Raw genomic sequence first — 19,150 nt, forward strand, 5'->3', positions numbered from 1 at the left:
TCTTTCTGTGGCTCCTCTGTCCAAAAGAGCCTTGACATCCTGCTGCAAAATGGTCCTTTATCAGCCGCTCTGATGAAATTGGAATCAGTGGCAGGTCTGAAAGGAATGAAAGCGCATAACTGTGCTGAAACATTTGAAACACCCACCCGTCAGATGTGATGATCTGGTCCCTGGGAAGTTATAACTTATGCTGCCTTGTAGAGGAAGGCCATGTGCCGCAGAGGGCAAGCTAAAGCAGTTTGATGGCGGTAGTGGGGTGGGGTGGTTAGCATACTGATAAGTGCATTACCACAGAGGGCCTAGGCAATGGCAGCCAGATCTCTGACTCCAGCCTCTAAAAGATGTGGTGGGTCTGTTGCTCTAGAGGTGTATCTTGCCACCCTCTTTGCACCCAGGCCCATCTGAAGCCTCGGAAGGGGCAAAACCGTTTGGAAATCTGCTACACAAGGGAAGCACAGTGTGCTCCAGGGCTGAGTCTGCCTTATCCCAGAAGAAATGTGTGCCATCAAATGGCATGTCCATTATTGACACCTGAACATCAGTCATGAAGCCCATGATTCATAGATGTATGGTTCCAAAGCACCACACTGGTACCAACTACACTGCCCAAGAAGTCAGTGGTGTCTAGCCCAGAGTGAATGACCGCCTTTGCTGTGTTCTGACCATCTTGGATAATCTGTGCAAGGTTTGGCACAGAATTATTTTGGGACTTCTGGCATTTATGAGCAGAAAGCAAGGCTAGCTGAGGAGAGCATCCTCTTCCTGAATGCCCTCATACATTTTAGTTACTTATTGAGAGGAATAGTAGGGAATCAGATGGGGTGCTTCATAAGGAAAGGAGAATCACCAGAGGCAAGACTACATTCTGGCAACATGTCTGCTGATTGGTGGCCAAAAGCCAGATTTGGCCAAGGTAACCATCACTGTGTACATCAGGGCTTCATTAAAAAGGAGAAGTGGTACTGTGGAAGTCTGCCCAGATTATAAGACTTTGGTCAGGCCATTAGCCTTTACTTACAGAGACAGAAATTGCAGGTTTACAACTTCAGAAGCTGCTTGATCACCACAGCAAAAGAAGCTGATTCCTTCTTGGAGAGGACAGGGTAAGCGTTCAACTTGAGGAGATGAGGGAGGGTCATACTTTGACTTCTTAAGTTTTGTTTTTGATTTGGACTTACCGATGATGTGGAGTGTGAAAAGAACCTCTTGCGGGATCGGCCTAGAGAATGGGAATGGGTCCACATTATGAACTTCTTCTTAGGTCAGCTTTTACACGCCTTACGAAGGTGTTCAGCGACACGGAGCTTGGCTTAGCCGGCATGGATCACCTTAGGATTCATGCGGCACAGTCTCCACAAGACTGAATCATGTTAGGACTGTAGGCACAAGAAACATACCTGGCGAGGCTCGGTCACAGATACCTGCTTGTGAGAGTCCCTACAAGGTTTAAACCATATATTCTTTGGAGAGGTCATAATCCATTGCACATGGAGAGCAAAACTGACAAAAACTAGCCATCAAGAGGAGAGGAAGTTAAGGGCTAAAGCTCTGGATCCTTGTTCGAAGGTGCAGAAAGAAAGGAACAGACGTCAACACACAGGGTGGCACGTAGATCTGGGGTGCCCATGCAGAGCCACACAATGCCACTTCCTCTTGTGCAGGAGCAATCTCTGAATTCAGTCAAGAGCCTGGGGGTATTCACAAGGTGAGGGATCGGCAGTTAGAATTTGCATTCAGAAATAATGGCCTAATAAAATTTATCTGTTTTTAGAAATGTTGCAGAAGTTTCACATATATTACACACTTAAGTGTCCACGCACTTGCTGCGCTCTCAAGTGACACTGGGGTTTCCAGAAACAATACATGCCTTTTCCTCAACCCTGAAACAATTACACTGTCCAGTTTAGGGTCTGTAAGGAGGTAAGACGACTCTGTTTTAGTACCTTCTAGTATTTTAAAAGAGAAGGTGATGCTGCCTTTTTGGTTGCTGACACAAGAAACTTTTCTTATGTAGTCTGGAAGACTGGAACTAGTGACAGTAAAGGTCTGCACTGTGCTCACTTCTAATGGTCTCCATAATAACCAAAGCTGTAATCTGTGGTACTTGTAGGGAAATATTCAGTTTTGCTGCTCTACTTGCCAATAGCTCCTTTAAAGTGTTATTACTGTCTATTGGTGTTATTCTAGATGAATAGTTAAAAGGTGAGATATGAGTAAAGGGCGTAGAAGTATGAGAATAGGTACCAGTATCAGAATATTGTGGCAGAGAAGGAGATAGTGTTTCCTTCTTCTGAGGAAAATGACCTTGTGATATGTTTTAAAGAAAGGACCTTTGGAGGGGAGAAAGTCTTAGACATGGTGGCCCCTGTGGTCCATGTGGAGAAGGGACAATGTCATTGAGAACCTCAACAGCCCTAGATGTCAAGTGAGCTGAAAAAGGAGTTTGAAGAAGACCATCTATAGGTCTGATGGTGATCAAGGTCTTTGGATGGGCTGATGAACCTGAAGGAAAGCTTGGGCAGAGTTCTCACCATTGATGTTGAGTATCAGCAAGTGCCTCATGGTGATCAATGTCTCTTTGATTCTAATTGCATCCTCAACCTCGAGTGAGGAGTTCCTTTCGAAGCCATAAATGTCTTTTTTTGATGAAGAGAACCTAGGAAGTGCACAATCTTTGAAATTTTCTTTAATGGTGTCCTCAACGTTGACCAGGCATAATACTAAAACCAGAGTGGTGGTGCTTTTTGTGCCACCTTCCATCTACTGAGCTCTCACTCCAGAGGCCAATAGGGAGCTGAAAGTGCACATTCACTGATGGTTCTTTTGCACTTCTGTGGTCCTTGATCTTTTGCCTCTTCAGGTCATCCTCTATCCTTTCAAGTGGATACAGTCCATGATTTTGGGCAAAAAGGACATTCCTGCACAGTGTGGGAGTACAGAAGCAAACCACAAAAAGGTGTGTGAGGATCATCGCCTGCAATCGCTATCATTCTGCAACAGGACGGTCAAATGACAAACAGAGAAGGCATGAGGAAGCAGTCTAGTGAAGTTAAGTTATTAAAAAAAGAAAAAGCCTAATTTTGATAGACCCAGCCTCAGATAGGGTTCAGTGCATGTTATACATTTAAATTTAGAAGATGTTTACCATTTTATTGTAGTTTCTATATGAACGGTGAAGAAGTGTTCCAGGACACCACACATTATTGGTACAATTTTAATGCTCATGAGCGAATGTTTATGACTATAAATGAAGATTCTTTGATGACCAAGCATGATAACAGAACAGTGAGACAAGTGTTTGCTACACATGCATAAGGAACCCCTCACTTCATTCAACATACTCAGTATTTCACAAGGCAACATCTTTACTTAACTCCAGAACACAGGTTTAAATTTGGTCATACAACCCCTGGAGCATATACTGCAATAAAAACAGGGAACACTGGTATAAATGCTCTATGACTGAAGTCACATCTACACTGGCAGAAAATAATAATCAAAAGACATTTCTATCAGATGCTACAGACCACACCCATGACCTAAACCCCACTGTAAAAAGGAATTAGGTATTTTATGAAAACAAACTAGTTAATAACAGATGGAAGAGAAACCGCTCTTCAGCTTAATGAAACACCATTTGAGACTCCTATATGGTAGGGTTTAAGTAAGAAGAACAATTAAATGCAGCAACGCAGTGATAAATAATGGTAAAGACACTGGTGGTATGTCCTGACCTATCCCAAATTGTTAATTCTTAAGGGTTAAAATATTGGGGGAGAAATGTAGCAGACAGTACCATGAATCAGAAGAATATTAAAATCCCCTTTCTGTCATAATGTTCCTTCCTTTATTGTATACGAGGTGGGCTGTAAGATAATTGCAGATGATCACAATTGTATTTACAATATAAGGCATTTTTTAGGAGAGGTTTCACAATTATGGAAATTTAAAATCTGAACTATGACATAGCTAGGCTTCAACTTGACTAACTCTGAACTTGGACGTGAACCTTGAGAAGCTAGGCTATTTCTGTGGCTTTAGATTCATCCCATCGTACAGTTAATTTTCTTCTTCCTTCCTTTTTTTCTCTATTCTTCTTTGGCCATTCTATTCAACCAGTTAATGGCATTGAGCACATTGCAAAGACAAAATAAAAAAAAAGTATCAACTATTCTAACATTGTCAACGTATGGTACGAAATACTTGTATTGGCACATCTTTCTTAGGTGTGGACTATTCATAAAGGAAACAGTAAGTCAGCAGTGATGAACTACACATTCACATGTATTATTGAAGAGGGAAAGTGTGGCTTTATTTTAGGTCCCTTGAATAGTTACATGTAGATATTTTAGAGTTTAAAGCTGAACATTCAGATTCCTCAAACTTCAAAAGAATTAAATGCCAACAAAAATTAAATAACAGGCAAAATGTCCCAAGCGCTATATGCTGTTGGCAGTACAGTAGACATGATACACTATGTACAAGAAAGAAAAATTATATAAACATAACTCCAGCCTATAATTTACTTTTTCTCTTCTAAAAATGCATTTGCTGTGTTGCTGAATTCAGCACCATATATATATGAATAATGTGCAGTTATCATCTGACAGGATAAAATTAAGTGACATGCACTTAAATATTCAGTTATCCTGTTAAAAAGTAGCACTTTATCATTCTATTAAAATGAGACCATCACAACAAACTATTTCACTTCTCACCTATGTCTTCACCTGGATCAGCTTTGAATATGTAGACTTTGATGACTTCAGAACAATCATCTATCTTTGAAGGATCATCCTCGGATTCCATTATTTCAGCAGAACCATCTTGATCAATTTTATCTGCATCATCCACTATAAAAACAAATATATTATTAATTCAATCATACGTTTAGAAGCAGTATTTCATTAATTACCAATTAAAAATATGTTTTTCTAAGCATCATTCATTGTAAACACATCATAAAGCACAGTGGCCACTGGCATGAATGCTGTTAAAGGTAACCATAGTAAAGAAGTACAAACATGCTGCCTAGAGTCCTACCCTAAGAACTTGCTATATGTGCCCCATTCCTTAATTTGACAAACGCAGGCCACAAGAATACATTTTGACTAAGCTGGAATTGTGGGATTGGAGGGAGTTTAAAGAAAGGAGTATCGAGGTTACAACAAGAGGCAAGTTAACTGGTAATCCACTGTTTCTGGTGAACAACTATAAGTGGCAAGTCCATTAAAAAAGAGTGATCCCAATAGTTACATGTCAATATCAGTCCTGAATGTGAATGGGAAGATTTTTTTTTTACAGACGAAGTCAGAGGATACAATAAGGGACTCCCATCAGATAGTCCTGAAGAAGACCCATTGTAGAGCAGTGATTTGGCCCAGGATATTAAGGGGTCGAAACGTCGACGTATGTGTTTCAGTTCGGATTGGTTTCTGCATAGGATATTAAAGAAGGACATAAAGAAAAGATTTATATTCTTTGATGATTTGGAATGCAGTAAAAAATGCAGTAAAAAAGAACCAACCGACTTTTTTAATTTTTATACAGTTTCTGGTTGTACTGGGATATTTATTATTCTTTCTTCTATCATTTATCACAAGCACTTTTTCTTACACTGATTTGTCCTTCTGGTTTTTATGATCATGAGATGGAGTGTTCCTATGGGATGTATATAATAAGATGTTTTTGAATACATGTATGTTTATGAATAAATAGTTTGTTGTAATTTCACCTATGCTGCTTTATGTTGTGTAAATAAATGTTGGTTTCCCCTAAAGGGCGGTGAATTGATTATGTAGCAGTATTCTCTTGTTCTGCAGGAGGCTGGGTAAAGAACGAGTTTGTATTTGCTAACAGGTACTCGAGTATTTGGTCCCATTGATGCTTTCTTGTTTGCTTGAAAGACGACACAGTAATGTTTTGTGAAAGTGTATACTGAGGAACAAGTGGCAGCCAGGCAGATGTTGATGATTGACACATTAGGTATGAAGGCCAGGGTTGCCCCCTTCTCTCTTGGGAAGTGTGCTCTTGGTCTTTCGTCTAGTTTTACATCTGCTGCTGCATGACATAATTGTACTGTCTGGACTGTCATCCTTGCTATGGTTGCATTTAGTTACAGACACGCATTTACTCGTTGGGGCAAATGAGATTAAGAACTGGTTGGTCTTCCTTACTGGTTTTGTTTCCTGCACGTAGTAGATCACAGCCCTCCTGAAATTCAGGGTGTGCTCTGCTTGCAACTTGGCATAGTGGAAGAAAGCCTGGATTTGTACGGTTTGGTTGACGTGAAAGTATGATACCACATTTAGCAATAAGTTAGGATTAGTTCTCACTTTTACAGCATCCCTGCATATTTGGATGTATAGTTCCTGCACTGTTAGTGCCTACGGTTTACTACCCCGGCATAGTAAAGTTAAGGGTACCAGGAAGGCAGTCTTCAAGCTGAGGAATTGTAGTCATGCACAAAGTATGGGTTTAAAGGGTGGTTTAATCAGTTGTGTGAGTACCAAACTGAAGTTGCATCTGGGTGTGGACACAGCTCTGGATGGCACTTGTCTTTTTGCTCCCTCCAGGAACCTTTTGATCACCAGTGTTTGGCAAAAAGCTTCTTCCTATTGCATCAATTGTATGTGCTACAATGGCTGCCATGTGTACCTTCTGCGTGGTCTAGGAGAGCCCTTCATCCAAGAGGTGTGCAACGTAATTTAGGACTGTGGGCATCCTCTGTTGTGATCAGTAGGTCACTTTGCTTTCCACATCATTTTCTAAGCCTACTCATTTTTTTTTTTTTGGAGTAACTGGCGTAACACCTGTGTGTTGTTGGTCTTCCTGCCTCTTTCAGTATATCCCTGGCTATTTTGGACAGTTTGAGATTTCCAAATGTTATGCCCTCAGGAACCAAACTGCAAACCTGAGCGTCTATGGTTCCAGATCGAACACTTTGCACCATTGCATGGTTAGAATGTCCTGCCATATTGGTAGTGGCATCACATTCTTCTGCGCCAGCTTTACTAGGACAGAGACTCATGCTTGTTAGGCCCATTGTGGTGCAAGGAGGATGAGGGTCATGGTTGCCTTTTTATACCTCCTTATTACCAGAGGGATTAGAGAGATTAGTGGAAAGACATATGCAAATCTCCGACCATGCTATTGATAGGGAATTCCCTAGCAACCAGTGGTTTAGGTACTCAGATGCAAAGTCTTGCCATTTTGCATTTCTTTGTGACGCAAACAAATTCAAGTGTGGGGGTTCCCACTTTCTGAAGATCTAGTGTAGCATCTATGGGTTTACTTCCCAGTTGTGGGACGTGCTGTTTTTGCCTGCTTAGTCTGTCTACATCTGAGTTTTCCACTCCCCGTAAGTGGACTGCTACTAGCATCATGTGCCTTTGTAACCTCAAGTCCATATCTCCTGTGCTATGGTGGATAGCCCATGTGACCTCGTCTCCCCAGTTTGATGAGGCAGAACATTGTTGTAGTGTTGTCTGTTTGTGTCTGTACAACTTTCCCCCTCAGTTGTGATTTGAAGGCCTTGATGGCTAGGAACACTGTTTTGAGTTCAAGGATACTCCAGTTGCTGATTTGGGGTCTCACCCGTGTTTGGATGCTGGGCGGTGGTTTAATGTTTTATAGAACATCCTTAGTATCCATTTGTTGGAGGTGATGCTGAGCAATTCTCTGAGAACTCTTGCGATTCTGCCACCCACTGGTGTTGAGTACTGCGGTTGGAGTTCTGTGGAGTCGCTTGCTGATGTGGCCAGCCCTCTTTGTTCTGTGCCTCTTCTGCGTGCTGTACCTTGAAAGGGCTGTCGCTGCTGCTTAGTGTATTGCCACTGTGTGGGTGTTCCGTGGCTGCGTGGTGAAGAATGTATGGGAGTATGATGATTGTGAGCACCCTCATCATTCATTCTCCTTCATGGAGTAGATGCTGCTGTGAACTGTCCCCTGAATTGCAGTGTGCTCAAGGACTTAGATGTTTTGTGTTCTTTCTTTATTCTCTGAAGTGACTCGTCCACAGCCAGTCCCAAAAGGGACTCCTCATGAAGGGTAAATTCACTACAGCAGCCTGAACCTCGTGCTTAAACCTAGATAACCACAGCCAAGTGTACCTCCTGAGCATATTCACAGTGCAGAGTTTCCTGTGTGTGGTGTCTGCTGTATCTAGGGCTGGCTTCAAGCAGGTGTTGCTGATAGTCTTTCCCTCCTGGATGAGTGCTCTCCCTTTCTTCTGATACTGTTCTGGAGGTGCTACAGGAGACTCTCCATATCCTCACACTGCTTTGGGCATACCAGATGGCGTTAGAAATTTGCCCCTGGACTACTGCTGACCACTCCATCATCCTTCCCACTATGTGAACCCACTTGCACTGTCTATCAGGTGGTGCGTCCACCTGACACTGAATTGGCTCGTTCGTGTCCTGTAAAGACTATGATTGAATTGGCTGCCACTGATCCCGTGATGGGGCCCTGTGTAGAGTGCCTGAACAACATCTCCACATTTGGGATGACTGCCTCAATGTGCATGCTTCCATAAAAATGTCCCCTCTCTAGTCCTCACACTTGAGAGCACTGCAAGAATTTGGCTTCTTCGCTATAATAGCACTAATGTTTTAAGCAAGAAGCAAGACTGCCCTAGCTCGCTTCAAGCTTGACATCATGGGTGTCTGCCAAGTTTCACCACTACGTTGTATACAGATATGCCATCCAGTGGCAAAGACCTCAAAATTTAGGTGTCAGCCCTCTCCTCTTGTGAGTCGGCATCCTGCCAGTCCCCACAAGTGCTGGCCTTCAACATCCCCTCTTGGTAGAGGCTATCGTCAGACTCCACTTCGTATTTAAAGGTCTCCTGTTCATCTGCCGACTTTAATGTTGGTTGGGGGATGGGGGCAAATGATGTTTCCTTTGAGGGATGAAGCAAGATATTGTATTCCTTTAAGGAGTCACCAAACTTCTTCTCTCGTTTTTATTAAGGCCTGCATTTAAGCATGGAGGTGCCTCTTCTTCCTCTTAACGTCAAACACTTTTTTCTCAGTGTCAACGTTGACCACCGGTGCCTTGTTTATCAGCACCGACTTTTCCCCCTCCTGTGCTCTCAATACCCTTTCGGGGCTGAGGCAGGTTCCAGAGGGCTCGCCTTCTGCACTATCCCTGTGCTAGGATCCGAGGGCTAGAGCTTTCTGTTGGCCCTCTGTCATCTTCAAGCTCAAAGAACAAGTTACTTATCCTTGGTAATGCTCTTTCTGGTAGAGCCTATGTAGCTGCAGATTATCTAGCTGCATATTCCTCACTGTCTAAGCATTTCTCAGGCATCAGATCCAGAAATTTTCAGGAGTACATCTTCACACCAGAAAGTGGCGCCTTGAGTTTCCGCACTGACATTGTTATTGTCTAGAAGTGACATGCAAGGACTATATAGGCATCACTCCTGCATGGACATCAGTTGCTTTCAACTCTCTCTGCCCTCCCAGAGGCAGCACGCCAAAAGTAAATTAGATGACTTTGTACAGACTCCTAGACTTGGGATATTATTTAAGAATAGAGCACAGAACAGAGAAGGTGGGAGGGCCATTAAGGAATCTGCAGCTAGATCGAATCTTTACCAGAAAGTGTGTTATCAAAGGTAAGTAACATGTTCTTCTGATGGAGACTTCTAGCAGCAGATTCTTCACCTATTTAACAAATACCAGAGCAGTATCAATATGGAGGTGGGTCAGTGAGAGAACTCAACTCGGAAAGCTCTGCAGGACCATGGAGGCAAAATGCTCCTCTCAGCAATGTAAAACAGACAATTGTGCTTCTTAAAAGAATGTAGGACACCCCCAGATTGTGCCAACTCAATGGTTGCAGCTTTGGCCCTGGTCGAATGAGCATGGAGTGTTTCTGCAGGCTGCTCTTTAGCCACTGCATATTGGATCGTATGCAGAGCTTCACAAAGAACTGATCGCCTACCCGGTGCTCTTTGGTACCATCTATGTAGAAGCTTGTCTCTCTCTTGAGGACCAAGCAAAGGGGTGTCTCCTCCTCAGAGATGTGGAACTGCAACACAACATTCAGCAGAAAATAGGCACAAGTTCTCACAACTAGTATGTCTGGCAGTGTAAGGTGGATAAACAACAAGAGCCTGAGCTCACTCACCATACGGAGGTGATGGAGATGAGGTGAGAGCCATAAGGGACAGCTGTGAAGCATTTTAGAACAGTGTGAACATCAGGTAAGTAAAGACTAGATCAAGGTCCCATTAGGGCATCACAAAAAGATTTGGGGGAGGAAGGGGGGCGACAAGTTGCACACCTTTCAAAAATCGCATCACAGCCAGTGACAAACAGTAAAGGATGATCTGGCAACCAGAAAAAGGCATGTCCTGATCTTCTTGAGAACTCAGGGCAGGAGAGACATCAGTAGAAAGTGATACAAGAGTCCCAAGTTCCACTCGAAGAGGAATGTGAGAGACACCTTGGAAACTTCAATGAGCAGAAGTACTGACATTGCATGTTCTCAGCAATGGCAAACATATCAAGTCAAGGTTCTCCCCATTCGTGAAAGATACCTTGCACCACCTCTGAGTGTAACTGCCAGTCATGATCTGCTAAGCACCAACAGTTCAGCTCGTGAGACCTAGCATCAAACAATCCTGCAGGTGGTTCACCACCAGGAAAATCCCTTAGCAGTCCAGCTATTTTCAAAGGCGCAAAGCCTCCTGGCAAAGGGTCAGTGACCTCACCTTCCCTGTTTCTTGCAGTAGCATATGGCGGTGGTGTTGGCTGTGAGCTCCTGTACCAGCCTCCCTCTGATAAATGGCAGGAAGGCTTTTAACAACAAGAGGATGACCTTCAGCTTCAGAAGGTGGATGTGGAGCTGGGACTCTGTGGGAGACCAGAGGCCTCTGATCTCCACCTTTCTCAAATGGCTGCCCCAAACCATAAGCGATGCATCAGTCACCATTCTCAGCTCTGGTTGAGGAAGAAAGAGGGGTATGCTTATATCCCAGCTCCAGTCCACCAACCACCATTAAAGATCCTTTGTAGTCTTGAGGGCGGAGTCGCCCTAGTCGCCAAACAGGTGCATCCTATCAAAGGGCATGTCCATTAGTGAAGACTAAACGCCAATAGAGAACCCAGTAGATCACAGTCACGCATGGCAGGAAATGGCAACACTGGTGCTGATAGCCTGCCCAATGGAATGAGTAGTGTCCAAGCCAAAACATATTGTGAACTTGGCCGCAACACAATTATCTTTAATTGCCTGGGCCAAGACAGGGCAACAGTTAGCATGAACAACTGGGAGGATTTGATCCCCTGAATACCAAAGGGCATGGAAGTAACAGCACTCTTGCCAAATGTTTCCACACGTTTTGATTCCCATTCCGGAGGAGTGGAGGGAAACGTGTGCGGATTAGAGAGACTTGTGTAAGTCTGCCCAAGAGTTTCTGGTGAAGGATGCTGAGAAAGAAAAAAGGGTCACCCGGAATAGGATGATGGCACCTGCTCACCTGTCAGCTGTCAGGGTGCTCAAATGAAGGTTTGAACCAAGCACCTAATAAAGTGTCCGTTAAAGCCTTGGTAAATGAGAGGAGAGGCTCATCCAATCCACCCCAATTCAGACTAATTCAATCTACCCCACTCCAATCCACCACAAACCAACCCACTCCAGTCTGACCCACTCCAGTCCACCCACCCCACTCCAGTCCAGCCAATCCCACCCCACTCCAATACACCACACTAAAATCCATCCCATTACAATGCAACCCACCCCACTCCAACCCACCCCACCAGATCCAAACAGTTCCAGTTCCAGTTCCTGTACATCTACTCCAGTTCACCCACTCCAATCTAATTCATCTCACTCAATCCACCTTACCACACTCCAATCCATTCTACCTCAATGCATTCTACCCCTATCCAATCCACCCTACTACACCCTAATCCAACCCACACCACTCAAAACATCCCCATCCAGTCCACCCCATTCCAACACACCCCACTAAAATCTAATCCACTCCATTCCACCTCACCCCACTGTACTCCTATCCACCCAACTCTAATCCAATCCTCCCCACTCTACTTTAATACACCCCACTTTACTTTAATACACCCCACCTTGTTCCAATATACCCCACTGTACCCCAGTCTATTCTGCACCACCCCAGTTGAGTCCAACCCACTCAAATCCATCCCACTCCAATTCAATTCACCTTAACCCATCCCAATGTAGTCCAATACAGCCCACCTTAATCCTCCCACTCCTGCCCATTCCACCCCAAAACACTCCGCGCAGAACAACCTTAATCCAACCCACCCCAGCCCACACCAATCTAATCTGCCCCACAATAATCAAATCAACACTAATCCAATTCACCCCACTCCATCCAGTCCACCCCAGTCCAGTCAGCCCCACTCCCGTCCAGTCCACTATAGTCACTTCCAGTTCACTCCAATCCACCCCACCCCACCACAAATAAATCCATTCCACTCAAATCTACCCCACCCCAAAGCAATCCACTCCACCCCAGTCCAATCCACCCCACCCCAGTTCAATTCACCCCACCCCAGTCCAATCCACCCCACTGCAATGAAACTCATCCCACTGCAATCACACTCATCCCACTTCAGTCCAGTCAACCCCACTCCAATCCATCCCTCTCCTCTCTACTCCAATCCATCCCATTCTACCCTAATCCAATCCACCCCAGTTTAATCCACCCCAATCCATCCAGCCCACCCCAATCCATCCACTACAGTCCAATCCACCCCACTCCACTCCACTCCAATCCACCCCACTCATGTCCACTCCAAACCACCCCACTCCTGCCCAGTCCAATCCACCCCATTCACAATCACCCCAATCCAACCCACCCCATCCTAGTCATCACTTCAGTCCAATCCACCCGCCCTAATCCAGTCTAATCACCCCATTCCAATCCACCTCGCCCCATTTCCATTCACCCCACTTCAATCCACTCCATTCTGCTCCAATTCAAAACACCCTACTCTACTCCAATCCACCAACTCAATCCACTTCAAGCCACTCCACCCAATCCCACCCCATGACACTGCCACTGAAACATTGAACTCCACTCTCCTCAATTCTACGACACTCTACAACACTCCAAGCTACTAACTTTTAGCCACGCTAAATAACAGTCACACTGATGTACAACATGGCAAAAACACAATGCCTAATCCAATAGCTCCTGTATAGACCAGACCTACTCGCCTTGCCAATGCTTGTTTATGTTTATTCAGGTACTGGTTATTTATTTTGCCTGCACTTTGGGTTGCTCTGTTCCAGGACATTTATTGACTGTCTCTTTTTTAAAGTTGCTGTTATAAAGTGTTTAAGTGACATTGTAACAATGCAGCTGTGCAGGAAGTTGGCTCTATGTGCACTATTTCAAAGTAAGGAATAGTATGCACAGAGTCCAAGGGTTCCACCTAAGAGGTAAGATAGTGGCAAAAAGAGATAATACTAATGCTCTATTTTGTGGTAGTGTGGTCGAGCAATAGGCTTATCAAAGGAGTAGTGTTAAGCATTTGTTGTACACACACAGGCAATAAATGAGGAAAACACTCAAAGACAATTCCAGGCCAATAGGTATTTGTATAGAAAAATATATTTTCTTAGTTTATTTTAAGAACCACAGGTTCAAATTTTACATGTAATACTTCAAATGAAAGGTAGTGCAGGTAGGTACTTTAGGAACTTTGAATAATCAAAATAGCATATATACTTTTCAAATAAATCACATATAGCTATTTTAAAACTAGACAGTGCAATTTTCAACAGTTCCTGGGGGAGGTAAGTATTTGTTAGTTTTAGTAGGTAAGTAAACCACCTACGGGGTTCAAGTTTGGGTCCAAGGTAGCCCACCGTTGGGGGTTCAGAGCAACCCCAAAGTTACCACACCAGCAGCTCAGGGCCGGTCAGGTGCAGAGGTCAAAGTGGTGCCCAAAACGCATAGGCTTCAATTCAATTCAATTCAAAACAATCTTTATTCGGATTTTACTCCATAAAAGAAAAAAATCCAAAAAACAAAAAAATTATACAATAAAATTTTCCCAGATACATTACAAGTATAAAAGGATAAAAATCTTTGTTGCAACAAATTATGCGGTTATTCATTCTCATATCGGAGTTTTTCTAAAAAGGACAGCAATTTCCCCTGTTCAATTGCATGTAGGATAAATGTTATCACTGCTTCACATTTCTCATTCGTATCCAATTTAAATAAATAGTTAAAAGCTTCTCTACAATAAAATAACTTATTAATAATAAATAGTGGTTTTAAAAATTGTTTCCTAATGTCATGATAAAATTTACAGGATATAATAAAAATGCATTGTAGATTGTGCAAAACGTCCCACGCAGGGGCACTTCGGTAGACTTTTACTCCAAATTCTCATTTTTGGGAAGGCCACCAAAAAATGCAACATTCTAAAACGTAATTGGGTCAAATAAAATCTATGCTGAGTATTTACAACTGTCAGTAAATAATTTGATATTACCTCGTTGTTTTAGGTCATGTAGAGAGCTACCGTTGACTTCATGCATTCTCTATTTTCTCTGTCACTAGCCCTCCAAGCCATTAAATGATTTTTCAGTTCTTTCTTGCTAAATTGGAGAACTATGCCTGGGTTGTCTAAGTTGGGTGTTAGATTTATACCTCTCAACAGATCTTTTAGGTGCATGAACCATGGGATCCTATCCCGGTGTTTTAATGTAAGGCAATCTTTAATAATCTTTCGAGTAAAATGCGTCCCTTCTTTTGACCAAATACCATGTCAAGCCGACAACGCATTTGTATATATTAGATCCACCACGTAGGGACTGCCCAGTTCCTTGTGTACCATGTATGTGGAAGTGGTATTTGGGACTGCAAGTAAATCTGTTAAAACATTTATTCTCTAGCACTTGTAATGAATGGATCTCGGGTATCGAACCCCAAAGGACAGAACCATATGTGATGCTGCCGATTGATTTACTTTTGTAAATTTGCAGCATTTCCCTTAGGGGTTTATTACCAATTTTTTTGGAGAATCTAAAGACTGCCTCAGTTGTCCTAATATACTTCATTTTGGTAATTTCTAGGTGTTGATTCCAGTGTCCCATATTAGAAAATTGTATACCCAGGTATGTAAATCCATTCACCTCTTCACATTTGTGGCCCTTAATAAAGTAAGTTTTCTTCCTGGCTTTTCCCTGTCCACAAGTCATTACCACTGTTTTACTCATATTCAACATCATATCTCTTTCCTCCATAAATTCCATGAAGCCTTCCATTAGCTGTTGCAACCCATTTGCAGTTCGCGACAGTAAAACTGCATCATCTGCATATAAAAGGATTGGGATAGGACATTCTCCTATTTTAGGGCTGTCAATTTTTAGATTTTTTAAATGGGCATCTACACCATTTATATAGAGAGAGAAAAGGAGCGGCGCTAAGACACAACCTTGGCGTATTCCTCTCCCTATCCTAAAACCTGGCGTACATTCTCCATTTCTTCCATATCTCACCCGTGCTGTTAGATTATTGTATAGTTGTGCCAAGAAGCTTATTATATCCGAGGGCGCACCCATATCTGTTAAAACTTTCCATAACTTAGCATGATTCACCAAATCAAAGGCACTACTAAAATCTGCAAAACAGAGGAATACATGACCCTTCTTTGCCATTGTATACTTGCTTATTATTAAATTGAGGTTTATACATTGTTCCAGGGTTCCAACCCCAGGCCTAAATCCCAATTGAGCCTCTGTAAGTATATGATTATTAGTTGCCCACGTTTCTAGTCTTTCTACAAGTACTCTTCCCAGCAATTTGACAGAGGTATCCAGAAGTGAAATTGGCCGATAACATTTGGGGTCGCCTCTATGCCCCATTTTAAAAATAGGCACAATTATAATTTCACTCCATGATGTTAAAATATATCCCTTTGTCACACTCAGAAAGACTTGGGTCAGGATAGGACACCATAAATCAACGTATGTCAAATAGGCATCTACTGGCACCCCGTCAGGCCCGGCGCCTTCCCTTTCAGGCATCTTCCCATGGCAGATTTCACTTCCTCTAGACTAACTGGTTTCAAGAAGGGTGGATTAATCTCAATTATCCCATTGTTTGACGGGTCAATAGTCAGGTTCTCTGGATTAAAAATTGAACCAAAATGAGAGAGCCATTCCAATGAAGGAACATGTACTGTTATTTCGGGTGCATCACTATTTTTTAGGAAAGGTTGGTTGATTGTTTTCCAAAATAAAGTACTATCTCTTAATGTTGTTGCTTGCTCAAGATTAGCCCATGCCCTTGCTCTCAATTGTGCCTTCCTAGTTTCTAATGCGTGTTTATAATTAGAGAGCTTGATAATTACTTTTTCTCTGTTTATCGGTCGGGCCTGCAGGGCTTGTTTTAGTTCCTGGCTGGCTGATGAGCAATTGTGATCAAACCACCCCATTTTACCGCTATTTATTTTCACCGATGCTCTCACTAAGCTTCCTGCAATGGCGATTCTAAGTTGGTTAAAAGATCCTAAGATCGTGTGTGGATTTTGATTATATTCTGTACATATGATAATTTCTTTACGGTGTTGTGTCACAACTTTATTCATCACCTCTGTTTCATTTATCCCAGTCCATTTAATCGCAAATCCGTTTCCACTTCTTATTCCTATATCCATTGCTAATCGTTCATCTATATTAAAGGGTTTAGCTAGTCTCATAGTTAGTATCAGGGGGTAGTGATCACTATAAATAGTGGGCTCAATCTTCAATGAAACAACCATATCCATATGGCTCTTTGACATTAGTATGTGATCAATTAACGAGAAATTACCTCTCCCTACAAACGATAGAAGCTTCTCTCCTTTATACCCATCTTGCTCCATCAACTCTAGGTCATATCTAAATAGTATTTCATTCAATACAGTTCCATAGTTATTATGTAAAAAGTGCAATTGAGTACGTCCCCCCTCGTCGACGAATCCACATGTCTCCCCTATAGTATTCTTGCATATCCCAATATTAAAATCTCCAGCCCATATTATTATGTAACTTGAAGTTATATCATTTACAAAGGCCTGTAAGTCATCGTGGAGAGTCAATGCCACTACTCTATTAGTACCATCAAATCTGTTGTTGTAATAGTTTATTAGTACAATTTCTAAGATCCCATCTATCCGAAAGTATAAAAACTGGTAGTAGAGGGAATCGAGGGAGGATTTCACCAAGGAGTAAGGTACCAATGTTGAAATAAGGATTGCTAGACCTCCCTTTGCCCTTCCCCTGGCTGAGGCCAAGGCTGGTGTGGAGAATGTGGCATAACCTTCCATGTAGAAGGATCCCGTATGCCATGTCTCTTGTAGGCAGATTATATGTGATGAACTTATTATAGTCTGCCATTCCTTCTCGGCTATTTTCGTTTTTACTCCAGCTATATTCCATTACATAAATGTAATTAGGTCTCCTACTAGTGGTCCCCCATCTGACTCAGTGTCGCCATTACCACTTGGAGATTTTGATATGGGCACTATAGTAGTAGGTTGTGTTTTGTTATGCCTCGGAGTCGTTTTCCTACTCAAATTCTCCTGCAGTCAATCTTGATCCTCCATGTTACTCAGGGGGGGCAAAACGGTTGGAATACTCCAGTTTATTATACCTATCCAAAATACTGGATGTATTCCCTGTCACCCCTGTGTCAATTATGCCTGTGGTATTCATCATTCTGTAAAAGTATCCTAGGGGAACAGCCATAATCTCCCTCCTCAGGCGTTTACATTTTCGATATCTTATATCCAAGTCTGTTAGTAGTTGGCCCACAAAGCGAGGGTTACGAAAATTGACCACAATACAATCTCCCTCTTCTTCCTCTAAATTTCCCACCCAGTCAACTCTCCTTGCATATAAGATTTCGCGAAATAATATATCTGGTGTACATATATTCCCTGACATCCAGTGTATTACCTTGTTACGTATATCTGGCCAGGTCTCGACAATATTTGGGACAAGTTTGGGAACATTTTTCAGAATGATTGTATATGGGGTAGCATCTGGGGGTAGTTGTAACACCTCTTTCACGGGTCTATTCCTAGTCAGGGACTGGCGTCTGTGATTTCTATCCATGGGCTCAATTTGATGAATCATAGGTGCCTTATTCTGAGGGGTTTCTTCCTGTGTGGGATGCCGGCATTTCATACTCCTTTTGTTGGGATCTGCAAGCCCTATCGTTGCTCTATTCCATAAGACTGTAGCCTCTTGATTTTCTTTTAATATAAGATCACTGCTAGGAGATAGAGTTTCTGGTTTGGTCATTGAGCGAACACTTACTTCTATTTTGTTTAAGCGTTCTTTTATCTCCTTAAATTCTGACAATATTTTTGTCTCTATGTGATCTAACTTACCATGTAATTTTTTAAAGAGGGTTTCCACATGTTTTTGTAGGGAACCATCGTTATCTGATGATAGTGCTACTGCATGACCCCCATACATTTGAGTAATTTTTTTATTACTCTTAGGAAGCTGTGAGTGTACTATTGTGGATTTGGATTTGGTAATCTGACTATTCTTTTTTTCATGGGTGGTGAAAGAATTTGGTCATCTGTACTATTTGGTGATTCAATTTCCTCTATTACATCTATAAAAAATAAGGGGCCTAAAGACGGTCTAGAGTCTGATCCGGTAGATTTTCCATCTGGGGCTTTTAATTCAGAAGTTAAGCCTGCAGCCTCAGAGCTAACTTCAGCGATAGCCTCATGTAGAAAATTTTTTGTTGCTACTAAACGTTCTTCAGCATTAATAATTTCTTCGTTTATTTTCCCCATGGCATCTGTAAGATAATTGGTAATTGTATTAGTACTTCTCAGGGTTGTGGTATTCATACCGTTCCCTATTTGATTTTGCTTTCTTTTCCCCATTATATATGAAGGGTTAACTATGATAAGCACTCTTAGCTAATCACAAACAGGGTATATATGATTTCTAAAAACAAATGACAACAAAGTGTGCCCAACCCAGCCTTCTCCTGCTCTGGTGAGCACAAAGCAGCGGTACAAGAAAGTTATTTTTGGCTTCTACTCTAGCCCCTGCGCCAAAACCGACTACGAGTCTGAGTTCAAACGTCTCTTTATAGCCCTGAAGAGACCATTATCAAAAGGGAGCC

At 42.4% G+C, this 19,150-nt stretch overlaps 1 protein-coding gene across 3 annotated transcripts in view; it reads right to left on the reverse strand.

The window, feature by feature from the left end:
- The window catches only part of ZFX (zinc finger protein X-linked), a 543,920-nt gene that overhangs the window by 357,994 nt on the left and 166,776 nt on the right, over positions 1–19,150 (reverse strand). For 2 of the 3 annotated variants that reach the window (XM_069204818.1, XM_069204819.1), the window contains exon 4: positions 4,719–4,853. In XM_069204818.1, the coding sequence (XP_069060919.1) occupies positions 4,719–4,853 (135 nt within the window). Of the gene's footprint in view, positions 1–4,718; positions 4,854–19,150 lie in introns of those variants that run through there. The other variant, XM_069204820.1, reaches the window with a different exon arrangement.

Source organism: Pleurodeles waltl, chromosome 8 (assembly GCF_031143425.1).
Source record: "Pleurodeles waltl isolate 20211129_DDA chromosome 8, aPleWal1.hap1.20221129, whole genome shotgun sequence".
Lineage (NCBI taxonomy): Eukaryota > Metazoa > Chordata > Amphibia > Caudata > Salamandridae > Pleurodeles > Pleurodeles waltl.